Genomic DNA, 16,276 nt, shown 5'->3' with positions numbered 1-16,276 from the left:
TAAAATGCATGAATTTCAAATTTTTTTATGGTTCCTGATGACTTAATTTTGTTTTCTATTCATGATCGGGTGTAAAGTGATTTGTCTATTGATATACAAAAGGTGCAGTGAAAACCATTTTCAATTTTCTGAGAAAATGACATTTCATTGATTTTTTACCATTCGCTATGTAGGAATGCTGCTCGCATATGACGTCACAAATCAAATAATTGAAATTCTAATAACTTTTTAATTATTTGATGAATTTTTCTCAAACCTTCGGCAATATTCTTTATTATTTTTTCTGCTATTTTTACAATAAACTTTTTGTCAGGGTGAACTTCCCCTCTAAATGTGATTGAAAATTTTGGGGATTTAGTGTTCAATTTGGGGATTTTTTAGTGCCTTTTTGGGAATTTCCTTCAGCTCGGACCTGGCAACACTGGCAGACTTATATTTGAAATACAGGTGGCATTAGGTAAGAGTTCCATATAAAATATTAACAATAATTACTAATATTAATAAAAACTGTAATCTCGGTGTTATGTTTTAATCAATTCGTCTACGTCTTGAATCAAAACTAACATTTGTGTTGTTTTTGTGGAACAGTCTCACAATATCTGCGAGAAATCGGTAAGCATTTCTTTTTTTTTGCATTTTAAATCATGAAATGGTTCTAGTTACTTAATGGTCTATATGGCTACCAAGCAATATGCATTTTTTGTTTAATGAATGATTAATTTGTCGCCGAAAAGATGGTTTTCGGTGACGGTGAGTGTCCGCGCGGAAACTTCCTCCTCCGAAAATCGTTAATTGTTGTCCCATACGTAGCAGTTTTTGCTGGTGATAATTGCAATACTAGTAGTCCCAGCCATGTCTTTATCTGAACCTGGATCACTCACATTCAGTGGCGTAACAGGCGGGGGGGGGGGGGTGGGGGAGTTAGGCCACCCCCCGGCGAATTTTACTGGGAAAATAAAAAGAAAATAGGCCTAGGCTAGGGAAAAAGAGAAAAGGGAGAAGAAAGGGAAAATTGGAAATGGAAGGAAAGCAGGCAAAGGAACAAAAAGAACATGTGGGAAATACCAAATCATTGACATTGCGCAATAGCCTAGGGCTAGGCCTTCATTAGCATGATTAGGAAAAAAGAATAGGGTAATTTAATTAATTAAAAGATGACAAATAGCAAACAAATGCGGAAAGTGAAGGTAGAATGGAATTAGCCAAAAGCTAAATTGAGAAACAAACAAGGGGCAAGAAAAAAGCTTAACATGACCGGGCTGCCGAGGATTGAAAATATACTTAATGAGAGTGGGAAGAAAGATGGACTGGCTGCAACATTGTGTAAACTTGCTAACATACCTTGTTAACATACCTTGTTGCGGGCGTAAAGTTTTACCTATGAAAACTTGTTTGCCCCTCTCTTTCCAATTTCTTGATTTCTTGGTTTCATAAAGTCAGTATAGTGGAACAAAACTGGAACTAGTTGTATGGCAATGTGTGGTTTCAGCAAGTTAATAATGAAAACATGGGCATGTAAAAGATAGGTTTGGGTTAAACTTATCCTTATTCGGCTTCCAAGATTTCTGCAAGTTTGATTTGAAAGAGTTTATGGAAGTGCTCTTCACTACTTGGCTTGGCAAGTTATTCCACTCAGATACTACTCGATATGAGAAAGAATTTTGTCTTTTTCGAGTATTTGCTCGAGGTTTCTCGATCTTATATATATATGTCCTCTAGTTCTGGAGTCTTCATTGAATTTGAAGAATTTAGAAGTCTCTAGATTGTCAGTCCTTTGAGTTATTCGGAACACTTGGATAAGATCTGCTCTGTGACGTCGGTAAGATAATGAAGGTAACTTCAATTGGGCCAATCTTTCCGGGTAACTCTTGTTGTGTAAACTCGGAACTGCTTTTGTAGCTCTTCGTTGAACTATTTCGAGTTTCGCCTGATCCTTCTTTAAGTATGGATGCCAAATCTGTGAACAATACTCCAAAGCAGGTCGAACTATGGACTTATAAAAAAGTAGCTTGAAGCTCTTAGGTTCAAGGAAAGAGAAAGATCTCTTGATAATCCCCATCTTCTTATTTCCTGCCTTTGCTATCTGATCTATATGCTGAGAAAAACTTAGCTGATCGTCGAAAATGGCTCCTAGGTCCTTTTCACTGTGGCTCGTTTCGATGGTCGGGCCATTCAAACTTAACTTATCTTAATTAAATCTTAATGCAATAATAGTCGCAATCAGGACAGAAAAGTCCTTGGCCAAAGGCTTGAAATATTTACCATTAAAAAGTCTCAATGTTTACTTTGGGGTAATTTAATGAAATATTTACATCTGACCCCCTAAATGTTGGACCTTCATGAAATTTTCTGTCTTTGATTTCTGGTTCTTATGAAACTGTGTAATGTACCTAAAGGACTATGACTTTGTAAACTTATATAGTGAAGTAAAACTTGAGATAAGTGGGAGTTGGACGTACAAAAAGGTTGGACCATTTTATAGAATTCCCCTTTGGCTAAATCTCTAAAGCTACATGGGGCTCTTCCCAGAACCCATATTAGGGGCTCTTCATCTATAACCCTCAAAGAGCTCTATATCCCCCTCCCTAAGGCCCTTCCATATTAAGCTTTACATTCAGTCACAGGCGTACAGGGGGTGGGGGAGGTGTTGGTTCAACATCCAAGGGGATATAAAAGAAAATATAGGAGGCAACGTCATGTAATGAATAGAAAACAATGAAGTATGTTATTTGCAGAATATAATGGAAAAATCTACAGAATTTAATTTCAAAACGCAATTTTTTCAGGCTCACTTCGTTGGCTGCCAACTTATTACAAATTTTCCCACAGCTATGTTGTGCACCCTCAAAATATTTGGTTTTATATGCAACTAAAATTAGGCATTTTAAAGTCTTTATGCTGACCTAGGACTGTCTGAGCCTCTGAGAGGAGCCATGGAAACATGTCACATCAAGACAGTAGATGATCAACTTGGCTGCCAGAAAATGTGAACATAGTGAAGATTTTGCTAAGTTTTAACTACATTGTTCTATCAAAATATAAAAAGAAAATTTAAGGCAAATGCACCTAGTGCCATTGCCTAGCCTAACTGAAATTAAATTAATTCAAATTTTAAAATGAAGGATTGCATTTCATAAAAAAAACTGAATCGTTATTCTCGACAGTCGTGACAAATGATAACAAGTGCTACAATCCAATTCAGAGCACGAACTGAAGTTACTGAACAATAGAGGTCGTGATCTACAGTAGGCCTAACTTGTTCTTTCCGTCCACTATCAATTGGTGTGGGGGGGGGGGTGGTTGACTTTGTCTTTTAGTAATACAGTTTGGATAGTGTGTTTGGCATTTATGATTATATAGCACTTTTTCATATTAAATGTGTGAAGCACAGACTGTTTCTGCTATCCAAGTGCTTTATGATGCAAAGAATTCTTTAAGACAAAATGGATAGATTTTCAATTGTTATCCAGGTTTTAAATTAAGTTTGGACCCCGACTATGGTAGTGGCTGAATTCACCTCACACTCACAGAGAACACCCTCACTTCATCTTTTATTTTTTTTCATTTTTTAGTTTAAATCCCCTCTTGCTGTTAAAAACATGAAATAGACACTCCACTCCACCATTTGAAATTCCAAGGTAAAATGCTTCAACAATATGTAGGTAAGGGCACTGTGGCCAAGTGGATTAGTCTTGGACCTTTGACACACAGGGTCATGGGTTCAAATCCCAGCCATGAGGTAGTTTCAGCAAGGAATTGAACCACATTTTAGTGCACTCAAACCAGATGAGGTAGATGGGTACCTGGTAGGAATTTATTCAAAGATATGTGTGTGCGCTGTGATAATTATGGCCACCCAGCTAAAGCCAGGGTTATTTTATCCAAGTGTTTTTGAATCGCATAGAGATCTTATAAACATAATACATTGTATGCGCTATACTATTATTATAATTATAAGTAAACCTGTTGCTTGACACTTACATGTAACTAACAAACATACTGTATATTACATGCCGTTTATATCTGTTTGGAATGATTTCAGGTCAGAGATGGCGAACCTCGCTGAAACCCCACAGGAGTTCAAGTACGAGACAAAGTTTGTGGTCCTCAACTACCTAGGAATCCTACCAAGGTTTGAGGAGATCGGGGATGAGTCTGATGGTGAAAGCGATGACAGGCTGGATGACGACGGGGATGATGCCATGAGCTTTGGGTTAAGAAGTCAAGCTAGTTCACATTCACAAGGTGAGTAAAGTGTAGAACAGGGCAGTGGTGTATAAGACGGGAGGGGGGGAGAGTCAGACAATGTTAGATTAGAATATTGTGTCAATCATGTGTTAATCCTCATATTAATGATGATGAATAAGCAAGAACTTTCTTCGAACTCCATTGATTTGTTCAGCTGCAGACTACAGTACATATTATCTTCAGAAATCATAGTACTGTAGGCACATCTGTATTTTTATCTATGTTTAGTCATGACCATAAACAACATGCAGTGTAGAGTGGAAAATTTGATTAGTTTTCGCAATGGACTTTTGTCTCCCACAAATTTCATGCTTAGTATTACTTCGTATTACTCTTTTCTATAGAATAAACATATGATGACCATCTAGGCTTTGTATCACAAAGGTTAGCGATTAATCGTACGCTTGCATTGTAGTCTATGGCCTACAATGCATCTATAGATATGCTTCCATTGTAGTCTATGGAATCAATCTATGATCATTGCTAAGTTTTGTGTTACTGGCATCTGATTGTGAATTATTGAATGGTCACCCCCCCCCCTTTCCAAAATCGTTCCATGGCCCCTGTATGAAACATCTCTTCAAGCATAATTCTTTATATTTTTTTCTAAAAAGATACGCCTTCGAGCATCGACAGTGACTCCTGCAGCAGGGATAGCGAGGAGTTCCGTCAGATCCGGCGAATTGCCGCTGCGGGAATCCTTGCAGGGATGCCCCCTCATGAACAAGAATCTGCAGTACGTAGCATCGATTCTTCCACTGTAGCCTTCCAGGGTCAAGGACTTGAGGTGGATGCTCTAGGTTCCGAGGACACACTTGAAGGGTTTCACCTTCCGACCGATGACCTGACAAGAGATGCTGTCTCGTCTAACACCTCGTCGGCATCAAGTTCAAAGTTTGGGGTATCACCACCAAGCTTCACCTCCAGGATGCCAGCTCTTAAAGTCTGTAAGTCTGTTACCACTTTAGCATCAATCTTGCACTAAAATAAATGAATAGACATGAGTTGAACAGCAGTAGATTTCAAAATGTGTTTTAAAAGATCTCATTTATTTAGCATTTTGTACATAGAATTGTACCAAATATTTTTCCCCATGTGATCAAAACTGCTTGAAAAATTTAACAAACATTCACTGTAACAGTCCTTGTTAGTTCTTGTAATGGTATCATACTTTGAGAACGAAAAATAATCATATTGAGGTTAAGACAAGTGAAGACAAGGCTTACGTTGATTATTTTGACCATCATGAATGGTCAATACACCTCACATAGCAATGGACATCGTTTATTGCACCACACTGCAGTGCAAAAAAGATGTGCGCTGAAAATTGACACTCCACTCTCGAGCAGACAAGCATCTCTTTTGGCAAAATAGGAAATCATAAAATTGTACAGTAAACCATTAAAAATACAGACTACATTTTTGGGTCCCTCTCCGATTAAACAAATTAATCTTTTGCACTGTCATGTGTAAAAGTAAATGCATGGATAGGTTGATTTCTTCAGATTGGGCAAACTGGATTTAAAAGAAACCTCATTTGCATTACATTTCCACTCACACAGACAGTGTAATTTGGATATTAAGAATTTTGGTTGTGTAATACACAAGACAAAGAATATAAGTTACTTCCCATGTATTTTTCTAATTCTAGACATAAACATGTAGAAGGAAGTTGCCTGCAATACATCTCAGATTTGTTCATAAAATTATCGAACACCCACTTATACCGTACCAGAAATGCTGACAGTTATGGAATCATTATATATAATGTAAAACAGAGAATAGGAAGAAAAGGATATCCATACATGATGCAGTTCTCTGGAATAGTATCCCAATGGCATTAAGTAAGGCAGCAACCCTACAATGCTTCATTTCAACATATTGGAGAACCTGAAGACCCTAGCCCAAGATTTAAGACACAATTCAGCAAACTTTATTCTTTGCTGTCAATTAGTTTTGTATGTGTTTACATGTACATGTACCAGGTCCCCCTGGGAGAACAGTGTGCGTCACTGATGAGGCTACCCTTTATAAACAAGACTTAATAATGATAATAAAAAAAAATCATAAAAAAATAATAATAATAATAGTAATAATAATAATGATGATAATACAATAATAATTGACCATTTTTTCTACTGGTAATGCATACACTACAGAAGGAAAAAATACACAGGTGCTCGGGGCGATTTTGCCCCCTAAATGCTCAAAAGAACCCTGGATAATCCCCATTGAATGCAATATTAACCACTTATCCATTGTTGCGTCTAATTTACACTGTAGGCTACGAAAATGAGTCCCTGAAACTTGAAAATTAGTTTATTGCCTGATATTAAACTAGATCTTCCTAAATGTGACTCAATCGTGCAAGAATTTCTTTGATCCATCCACAGCTCGGGCAGAATCTCCAAGATCACGGACGTCCATGTTGAGAAAGAAGAGAAGTCGAGATGCTTCTTTAGATGAAAGTACCAAACAGAAGATGAGTAACGTTCTCTCGGAGCTTGAGAGTCAGTTCAAACAAGGTACCCAAAACAATTATGGAGCGTTGTGGCCCAGTGAATAAGTCTTCTGACTTTGAAACAGAGGGTCGTGGGTTCGAATCCCAGCCATGGCGTAATTTCCTTCAGCAAGAAATTTATCCGCATTGTGTTGCACTCGACCCAGGTGAGGTGAATGGGTAAATGGCAAGATTAATTCCTTGAATGCATGAGCGCTGAAAGGCAGCTATTAAATAATAACAACAACGTGCCTCGGAATAGAATATTTCTAGATAGATGGCGCTACATAAATGCCTATTTCTTTTATTATTAACATCAGATATCATTTTGTTTTTTACTAATCATAGTCAACTTGATGATATTGGAGCTGTTTAAAGGGGTACTCCAGGCTGAAAATAATAAGATTTGAACCGATAAAAAAAAATCAGATAAACAAAATGCTGAAAAATTTTATTAAAAAAACAAAGCTATGGCATTTTAAAGATTTGCATTATTCCTGTGCAACAGTTCAAGGTTTAAACAAAAAACTGAAAAATTTCATAAAATCAGACAAGAAATAACTGAGCTATGGCATTTTCAAGATTTGCATTATTATGATGAACCAGTTTAAGGCATGTCTTCATGAATACTCAATGAGCAAGCCCACACTTTTTCTTTTGGATATTGTGGTATAGAATTAGGTTTATTCAAATTTTTTCATTGAACAAAAATAATTGGATTAACAACTGATGAGATATTCATTGCTGCAACTTATTTCATTGTAAGGAAGACATATCATACACACATGTATGAACCGGCGGCGGAGATCAGAGGCGTGGGGTGGGGCATCATGGTTTCTCAGTCCTAAATATGTCTCAAATAGCCCCAACATTTTATGGTGTAAATGCAGAGTAAAGAAGAATCTGCTTATATACATAACCTAGCGTACATTTAGAAGTATGTAACTTTTTTCTTGTCTGCACCCAGCTTTCAACACATGGGTGCAAAGAACAAAAATGGGAGAGTAATGTCTTGTAAAAAAAATATAGGACTGCAGTTGGATTCTAACTGGTGGCTCTCTGAAAGACTGTAGTAACACCAATACAATGCTGTGGCCTGTATGCTGAGATCGGGTTTGATTTAAACTCTGGTTTAAAGTTGTGGTTTAACTATGGATAGCCAATAATGGAACAAATATGTAATAGTAGAATTTCAGTGTATCGGTTCATTTTTCTGTCCAATCATTCCTAACTGTTTCGGAAGGAAGGATGGATAAAGCTTTTTTCAACATTCATGAGTTAGGAAAGAGCACAGTAAACATGAGAAACATACAATGTAAGGACAATTTATACATTTTTGGCTTTCCATAATTTTAGCATGGAGTTAGACCATGGTCTAGTAAAGTTAAACCTGACTTCAGAATACTGGTCTATGGCCTGTATTCTGAAGTCAGGTTTAAGTTAGACCACAGTGTAAACCTGTGCTAAAATTATGGAGAGCCAAAAGTTCTGTTTATATTATATATTTCTAATGATTACAATTTTGTATCCTTTTTCTTTCATTAAGGAAGAAAAATACTTCAATTATCATTCCCAGACAATCATGAACAATTTGGGCGTCATATAAATTGAATGACACTGTTAGGGATTTATGCTCCAATTGGCTCTCCATAGTTGAACCACAACTTTGAACACCAGGGTTTAATTTAAACCCGAGTTCAGAATACGGGCCTATGGTCCATATTCTGAAGTTAGGTTTAACTTAAACTCGGGTTTAAAGTTGTGGTTTAAGTATGGACGGCCAATTGTCACATAATTTCATCAAATTGTATGTTTCTTATGTTTACTGTGCTATTTCCTGATTCATCGATGGTGAAGACAACCATTTATTCATACTTCCTACACAATTAGTAAATGATTTGAGAGCAGAATGAGCTGAAGTATGATATCTTTACTGTTAGTAATTATGTGACAATTGGCTGTCCATACTTAAACCACAACTTTAAACCTGAGTTTAAGTTACACCATAGTTCAGAATACGGGCCAATGTGTCCACCTGTCACGTTATGATACGTTTTGTATTTTTTCGTCCATTACAGAGATGGTGGAGGGAGGCATGGATTCGGCCGGCGTATTGTGCGCCATCAGCAGGGAGGCCCTCGTGGCCGAAAGAATCGCTCAGATCGGAGACTGCATCATGCTCCACCATCAAGGCGAGCTCGAACAGGCTTACCAGCAAGCCATGTCACACGGCGCTGGACCCCTCAACTACGGTAGCTTCAAATCGGGGATGAAAAGCTTAGTCAAGAACTCGGTGCCGGGCTGGTATCATGTAAGTTCTGTGTGTAGGCAGAGGGGTGCGGTTAGTAACGGGTGGGGGTTGACTTTCCCCCTATGATTTTTCAAGTAGGTAAGAAAAAGAAAAAAGAAAAAAAAGATAAGGGAAAGATAGACAGAAACAAATGAGCATGAAAAGATATGTGTAGGATTTGAGACCTTTCGTTTTCTGAGACGAGCCATGTGGACGTACGACATTAAGGGATTTTGGGAGCACTGCGCATGCGCGAAGTATTCTGTGACGAGCCTTCTCGTTCACTGCCCAAATCTGTGACTCGTATTTGAAGGTTTTGACGTTCGCTGTCATAGTGCTCGAACGAGCGCTTGTTCGTGCATGATGACGTCATCCAAGCTTAGCAAAAATGAATGAAGCCGCATCAACACTTGGCTTTCAATGATTCAGCAGGGCTGGTAAACTGCAAATTACTGCTTGTTACCAGCACCAGCTTTTCCATTACATTTAGTGTGTCCTGTTTTCAGACACTACATATCCGATAGGTAATTGATGTTCTATTTCCAAACAACTGTGTTTTTGCGGCTTTTTGCGCAAGAGTGCAAGTGTTGCACCCTCAGTCGCCCCACTGGTTCGTAGGGTGATGCTGCGCCTGACTCTCCGGCCGAGCATCGGCCCACGGCCCGCTCGCTATCACGCTGGTATATGCTGTGGTCTGGTATGGGCCCAGTACGGGTACGTCGATTAAGTCGAAACTGTTTTCATCAGTGTACGAACGTGATACTGAACGAGCGGTGTCACCACTTCCGGTGAACTAGGAATACGTTGCAGTCGCAGACAATCGAAATCTCTCTATTATAAGTCATATAACTTTAGATTACTCCTGTAATTAAATCAATAAGAAAACAAGAAAAGAATGATAAAAATATCTCGGTGCTTCCACTTCATGTAGGCTCAGGATATGTGTTGAACATAAATTGTGAAGTGAATTGACTTATAAGACTGCCAGCTCTTTTTGTCTTCCTCATTTCTCTTGGTAAGTAATTGTGTGTATTTGTCTTCTTACCGTTAATTATTCATGATAATTCATATTTGTAGGTATTGTGACTGAAAGGAGCGAATTAAAAGTGTTATATGACTGCAATTTGTTTTTTTTTTGGTAGGTCGCAGTAATGATGAAGTATACAAGACAGATGGCAGTCAGTGTGTTGGATCAAGGGAGTAGAGGAATTGCTGCCGTCACAGACTTTGCAGCGCAGTACATTGAGGAGAATCTAGCTCAAGCTATTCTAGAGCAAGGTGGTTGGGTAAGTTGAAATAATAGCTGTTTTTGCAAGCTCACCATGCATATTTTTGGCGGTCATCTGAACCGTTGTATCACACAGATGATGGGGAAAACCCATTTCAGAGAAAATTGACTTCAAAGCTTAATATAATTTTCACACTTAGTTCCCCAGCTTAACCACATTAACATTGCTAGAAAAATGCTTGGTTGTTAAGACCAAGACAGTTGCTTGACGTTGGTCATGCCGAAAATTTGTTAACAAATTAAGATTTCCTCATATTAAAGCCTCTTTGTTTACTATCAATTGTCCATAGAGGATCAAGGGTGTTTGAATTCCAGTTCATCTTGGCTTAGCCGTGAACCACAATAGCCTGGTAGAAGGCAGGTTCTAATCCCAATGGTTCCAATTTATTCTGACTTATGATTTTCATTACAGATCGAGCATAGCGATCTTAAACAAATATGAGTAATGCGGAAAATTTGTTAACAAAAAAAATACATGCTTGTAATTTTGGATTTAGCAGTTTTGATTTTCCCTGTACAAAATGGCATCAGGAAAACAACATCCTTGACCGCGAATTCAGTGCGCGCGGTCAGTAAAAACGTATCGTTTTTTAACGTGCAAAGTCAATGCAATGCCGATACCACAGTTTGGCTGACTGCGCATTTGCATATTAGCTGTTGTTTACTCTGCTACAGTACATGTTTCCAATGGGATTTGCGCATTTTATCAACAAATTGTTTGGCATCGCTCTGAAAATCCCCTCGTACCTCAGAAACTGAAAAAAATTGCTGACTAGCAATTTAGTTATGAATAGAATAGGACTTGTACTTTCATTTTCTGCAGAAATCTCAAATTTGCAACACCGACGATATATAGAATCTGTGGTTATTCTCTTATTGGTCAATTCCACTGAATTATATGTTGATTTGAATTAATAGAGAAAAATCAGCCAATCTCAACACTAACTCAATCAGCAAAATTTGATGTAAAGTCTCCCTTAAAATTTTCTCATCAAATGTACATATGCACATCCTTGGTTGTACCATGAAAAAGGAGGAAACTGTTGATGTCACACACTCTTTATTTATTTTTTTATTTTATTATATAACTGACAATTTTATTATAATTTTAATTGGTGACAAGGAAAATCTTCACTTATGATAAATCAAAATAATTTTTTTTTGACGTGAGGAACCAACAAAGTTAGACATCATTGGTCAAAAAGGTTACATGCATATGCTGATAATGAAGGTTTTGATAACTCCAAATCTTAACCCATCTCTGCCAAGTTCCCTTTTGTCTTAACACCAATCTTTGTCATTCTTTTTGTTTTCCATTATAATTCCTATATGCAGGATGTACAACTAATGCAGACCTTGACAAATATAAACAGGTGAAACCTGGTAAAAAAAAGAAATTCTGTTTTAGCAGCCACCTAAACTGCAGTATTTGTAACTCTTTTTTTTTATCTTCCACAATCACAGGATGCCATAACCAATGTTGACCTAGACAAGATAGATAATGAAACCTGGTCAGAAATATCTTCAGGGAATCCTTCGCCTCAAGGTATCCAATCACCTTCCCACACCACCCCTCCTCTTTTCATGGATGAAGATGGCTTCCTGTCGCCTCGCCAACGCAAATCAGGCACCACCAGCACCAACCAAGCCAACCAACCACCAGACCCCATGTCAGGTTTGAATGCTGCATCCAACATCAAGCTGGAAACGGAGCATGGAGCTACCGACCGAGACGAGTCTGATTCCGTCTCCTCTGCGGTATCCAGACCCCAAGGGCTTCTCCTGGACGGCTCTGTGATGCAGACCAACACGGACCTTAGCCCTGGCAGGAGAAGGTACCAGTCGGAGAGGGTGGCGGACCAGCCTGACCTGCTTGATCCTGATGACTCTCCCAGGAGACGAGCTTCAAGCTTTGGGTCAAAGCCCATTATTGCCACAGCTGCAGCGTGTACCGCTACCGTCGCTGCTGTGGCGGCAGTAGGCGCATATGCTCTCCTGAAGAAGTGAGATGAAAGTCCTGGGGAGGGTTTCATGCAGCAAATAGTCTATGACAGATTTGCTCTGAGGCAATCATATGCAAGGACTACAGTACCTTATAATATTTGTCAGTTAAAGCCACTGAGAAAACTTTTCATGATGTACTCCCTTAACATCATCTGGGGCCCATAACACAAAGCTTAGCAACCGACAGAACATTTTTTTTTATGATTGATCGCATAGACTTCAATGTAGAATTAATCATGAAAATCAAGCGTGCAATCAATTGCTAACCTTTGTGTTATGGGACCCAGGACTGTTGATTGGCCTTTCTTGGTTCATGGTGCGTTCAAAATGGAAAAAAGTATATTCTTAAAAGAAGTCTTTGCACCAAACACGTCCAATTTTGTAGTGACTGAAATGGGAATCAGGCCTGTAACACAAAGCTTAGCAAACGTGGGGCGTCGTGGTCTAGTGGTTATAAAACTCTCGTCTCTCTATCTGAGGGACGTGGGTTCGATTCCCAGCTACGGCATGGGCATAAGGATTCAGAGACCACTGAAATCTATTCTCATTGTTACTCCATCAGAGTTTGAAGTTTTGAACAACTCTTTTGTAAGTCCAGTTTCTCAAGTAGGTCTAACCCTATGAGCACCCATGCCTGGAATATCTCAGGCTATGATCGATGGAAAATACATTGATGGAAAGTGCTTTCAGTTATCCTTGGGGGTTTCTGTGTCTTATTTCAGATCATCTTCAGGGAGGAAACTTTTGAAAATGGAATTTTTTATGCATAAAGTCAAAATAGAGACAACAGACTGACCCAATTAAGTACCGGTAACTTATTGTCAAATGGAACTTCGTTTCCATAGCATTTGGGAAATGCTGAATTTGGTGGTCAATAGGATTAGTTGCAAATATGGTACAAATAACCCACACTCATGCTGCATTTAGTGAATAAGGTGTCAGAGCAATATTTTCCATACATTTTACTATCAGGTAGTTACTTGTTGAACAAATTTTGTACCAACTGATTAAAAAAACATCCCATCCCTATTGATAAGTGGAACATTCCAAAATGTCATGTACATACATTTCATCAATAATGATTATTATTATTTATGTTAATTTGCCTTTTCTTTTACTGTCACAGTGGTTGATAATTTTTCTTTATTTTCCCATTAAAAAAAATGCACATGTTCTTGCCTTTAAAGCTGCATATTAAAAAAAAAAACATGTTGCCTGCCCCAACTGGGTAGTGTTGTACAAGACCTATGGAAATGGCAGAATTTAATGAGTTAAGGCCCTTGCTATAAAGAATATGTGACAGACATTTTAACAGGCATTCTGCGATAATAGCATTATCTGTATGCACATTATCACGTTTTCCATTCTATTTTTCTCTATGCGAGGATCAGCAAAAATAGTAATAATAATAATGATAGGCATTTGTATAGCGCCATCTATCACGAAGCATCCATTCCGAGGCGCATTGTTATCATTATTATTACCCGGCTTTAGCTCGAGCTGCCTTTCAGCGCTCGTGCAACCAATGAAAAGCTACTTTCGTAAAAGATGTGATTCTGACTTTTACTAAGTTATCTTACATTGTATTTTAGCCATATTGTCTTGTGTCACTTGTAGTATAGCAGCACAATGCAGCTGTGCCATATTAGAGTAAAGTAGGACCTTATATCTGTTTATTCATGGATTCTCATGTAGTTGTGTAAGGAAATACATTAACCTGTCATATTAGGGTAAGAAATTACATTAACCTGTCATATTAAAATAAGGTCGAATATTCAAACTTTATATCTGTTTAGTGTTTCTACATGGACTCTCATGTAGTTATGTGTGGAATTACATTAACCTGTCATATTAGGCTAAGAAATTACATTAACCTGTCATATTAAAATAAGGTCGAATATTCAAACTTTATATCTGTTTAGTGTTTCTACATGGACTCTCATGTAGTTATGTGTGGAATTACATTAACCTATCAATTACTATACAATTAACCAAGGAAATATTCTAACGGTAGTTGAAATTGGTAACGAGTGACCATTATCCTGTATGCAGATGACAATAAGATATATGACTGCCATTTTATTCAATAATAGAGCTTGAAATGTACATTTTACAACAAGTTAACCCAGATTCTGCAATACATATTTTTTTTACCTGAAAATGCAATAGAGCATTGATATTTTTTGTGTCCTCCCCCATCCCTTATTTTTTGTGGAAGTTTTATTTGATTTCAGAAATTATAGTTGCTTTCATTCTTATTTCTTTTTACTTAAATTGAAATATCGAATTTGTTCATTAACAGGGTATGTAAGCATGGAGTAGAAGTGAGCACTTACAAAGCATAACAATAGATCTCAAACATGCTTTGTATGCTTGATTTTAAATAATGATGAATCAAGGACTAAGATTTTTGTAACGTAGCAGAGTATTGCCACTGAAATGAAAATGAGGTAGAGGTGTTGTGGCTCAGTGGATAAGTCTCCGGACTGTGAACCACAAGGACCGGGTTCAAATCCTACCGCAGCACTAGCGTCCTTTGGCAAGGCGTTTATCTACATTTGCCACTCTCGACCCAGGTGTAGTAAATGGGTACCCAGTAGGAAGATTCCTTGAACGCTCGATGCGCCCGATCAGGGTAGCCATGCTAAAGCCGGGGTAATAGTATGCAGCGCTTAGAAACATTTGTATTAAGCGCTATATAAATGGTGTATTATGTTGTATTATTATTATTATTAAAATAATTGTCAAATTCGAAAAAAAGTTCTAAGGGGAATAATGAAAAAGGGGCAATATGCTAACCACTGGCTTATTATGTACCAGTGAAAAGATATGAAAATGAATTAAAACAAGCTGTGGAAAATGGCTTTTATTTGCTGAAAGAGTATTTTTTACTCATATATCCTGGCTGATTGAGGAAAATAATCTGAATTGAGTAATCTACTAGTCTTGTCCATAAGACATGTGTATAAAATCAACATATATCATGTATAAGAAAGCTACCCAAACCAAGGAATCTTTCAACTTTTAACCCTAAAAGAGCTGGGCTATTTGGACCAATCTGAGATCTCAGCCTTCAATCCCGCGAGCGCCGCAAAAAATTGCACAGTGAAAGTGTGTGATAAATCTACAAGGCTGTATGGTTAATTTTTTTGAATAATAAGATTTTTCATTTAATGAATTGTGCTGATTTATTCATGAAATAAAACATTTTATCTATCTATCTATCTGTCTATCTATCTATCTATCTATCTATCTTTATGCTATACATATGTAGAATGAACATCAATAATTTAAGTTGTATGAATGTAACATTTTTTTTTTTTTTTGTCTTACAACAAGAAAACAAAAAGCACATTGACAACAAGGGTGAATAATCTTCAACTGAAATACTGTCATCTACATGTATAGAATAGTTAAATGTCAGTGATGTAGAATAATTCCGTAATATACAGTCATTTATTTAATATATCATGCATCTGTTTGGAAGTGAGAAATACAAACTTGTGTTGTAGAACTTGTAATCACTGTGAATTATCAATATTTGTTCATGATAATTATTTATTCTATGAAGAACTCCCAGTAAAAGTTAATTGAATTATAAGTAATATTTTCTTTTATTTCTTTATCCCAAATGTCCACTCTAAATTAAATGTGAAAACGTTTGTTTTAAAACTGCAATTTAGAAGAAGAAAGAGGCACCCACAATTGAATAGACTTATATACTTATTGACAATTTTATTTAAATTTCCTGATGAATGACCATCTAAATTTGGAGGGCCTATCTCCACAATTCACCATGTTCAGTTTTGTGTTTTTGTTCTCCTTTTGTTTTACATACATAGTCATTTTGTGTTCTATTTCTTTCATTTTTCTTGTTCAATTTCAAATTATTTTAGACATGTTATGGCATGATTATTGTTTGTTTATTAGAATTCAGGGTCACGTA

At 37.3% G+C, this 16,276-nt stretch overlaps 1 protein-coding gene and 1 long non-coding RNA gene across 2 annotated transcripts; one reads left to right on the top strand and one right to left on the bottom strand.

The window, feature by feature from the left end:
* The first annotated feature begins 553 nt into the window (after nt 1–553).
* Nucleotides 554–14,104, top strand: LOC121405896. Its single transcript, XM_041596889.1, has 7 exons — nt 554–612; nt 4,043–4,245; nt 4,863–5,195; nt 6,642–6,773; nt 8,827–9,059; nt 10,181–10,324; nt 11,791–14,104. Exons 2-7 carry the CDS (start codon nt 4,050–4,052, stop codon nt 12,331–12,333), a joined length of 1,581 nt encoding a protein of 526 aa, XP_041452823.1. The 5' UTR covers nt 554–612; nt 4,043–4,049; the 3' UTR covers nt 12,334–14,104.
* On the bottom strand, nt 14,009–14,842 carry LOC121405897. The gene is made up of 2 exons (XR_005968719.1): nt 14,300–14,842; nt 14,009–14,173 (listed from the first exon to the last, which is right to left on the bottom strand). It is a non-coding gene; the product is annotated as an uncharacterized LOC121405897 (long non-coding RNA).
* Between the last annotated feature and the right edge of the window lie 1,434 nt (nt 14,843–16,276).

Source organism: Lytechinus variegatus, chromosome 19 (genome assembly GCF_018143015.1).
Source record: "Lytechinus variegatus isolate NC3 chromosome 19, Lvar_3.0, whole genome shotgun sequence".
Taxonomy (NCBI): domain Eukaryota; kingdom Metazoa; phylum Echinodermata; class Echinoidea; order Temnopleuroida; family Toxopneustidae; genus Lytechinus; species Lytechinus variegatus.
The sequence above is the reverse complement of the archived record's forward strand: the minus strand, read 5'-3'. Positions and strand labels throughout refer to the sequence as shown.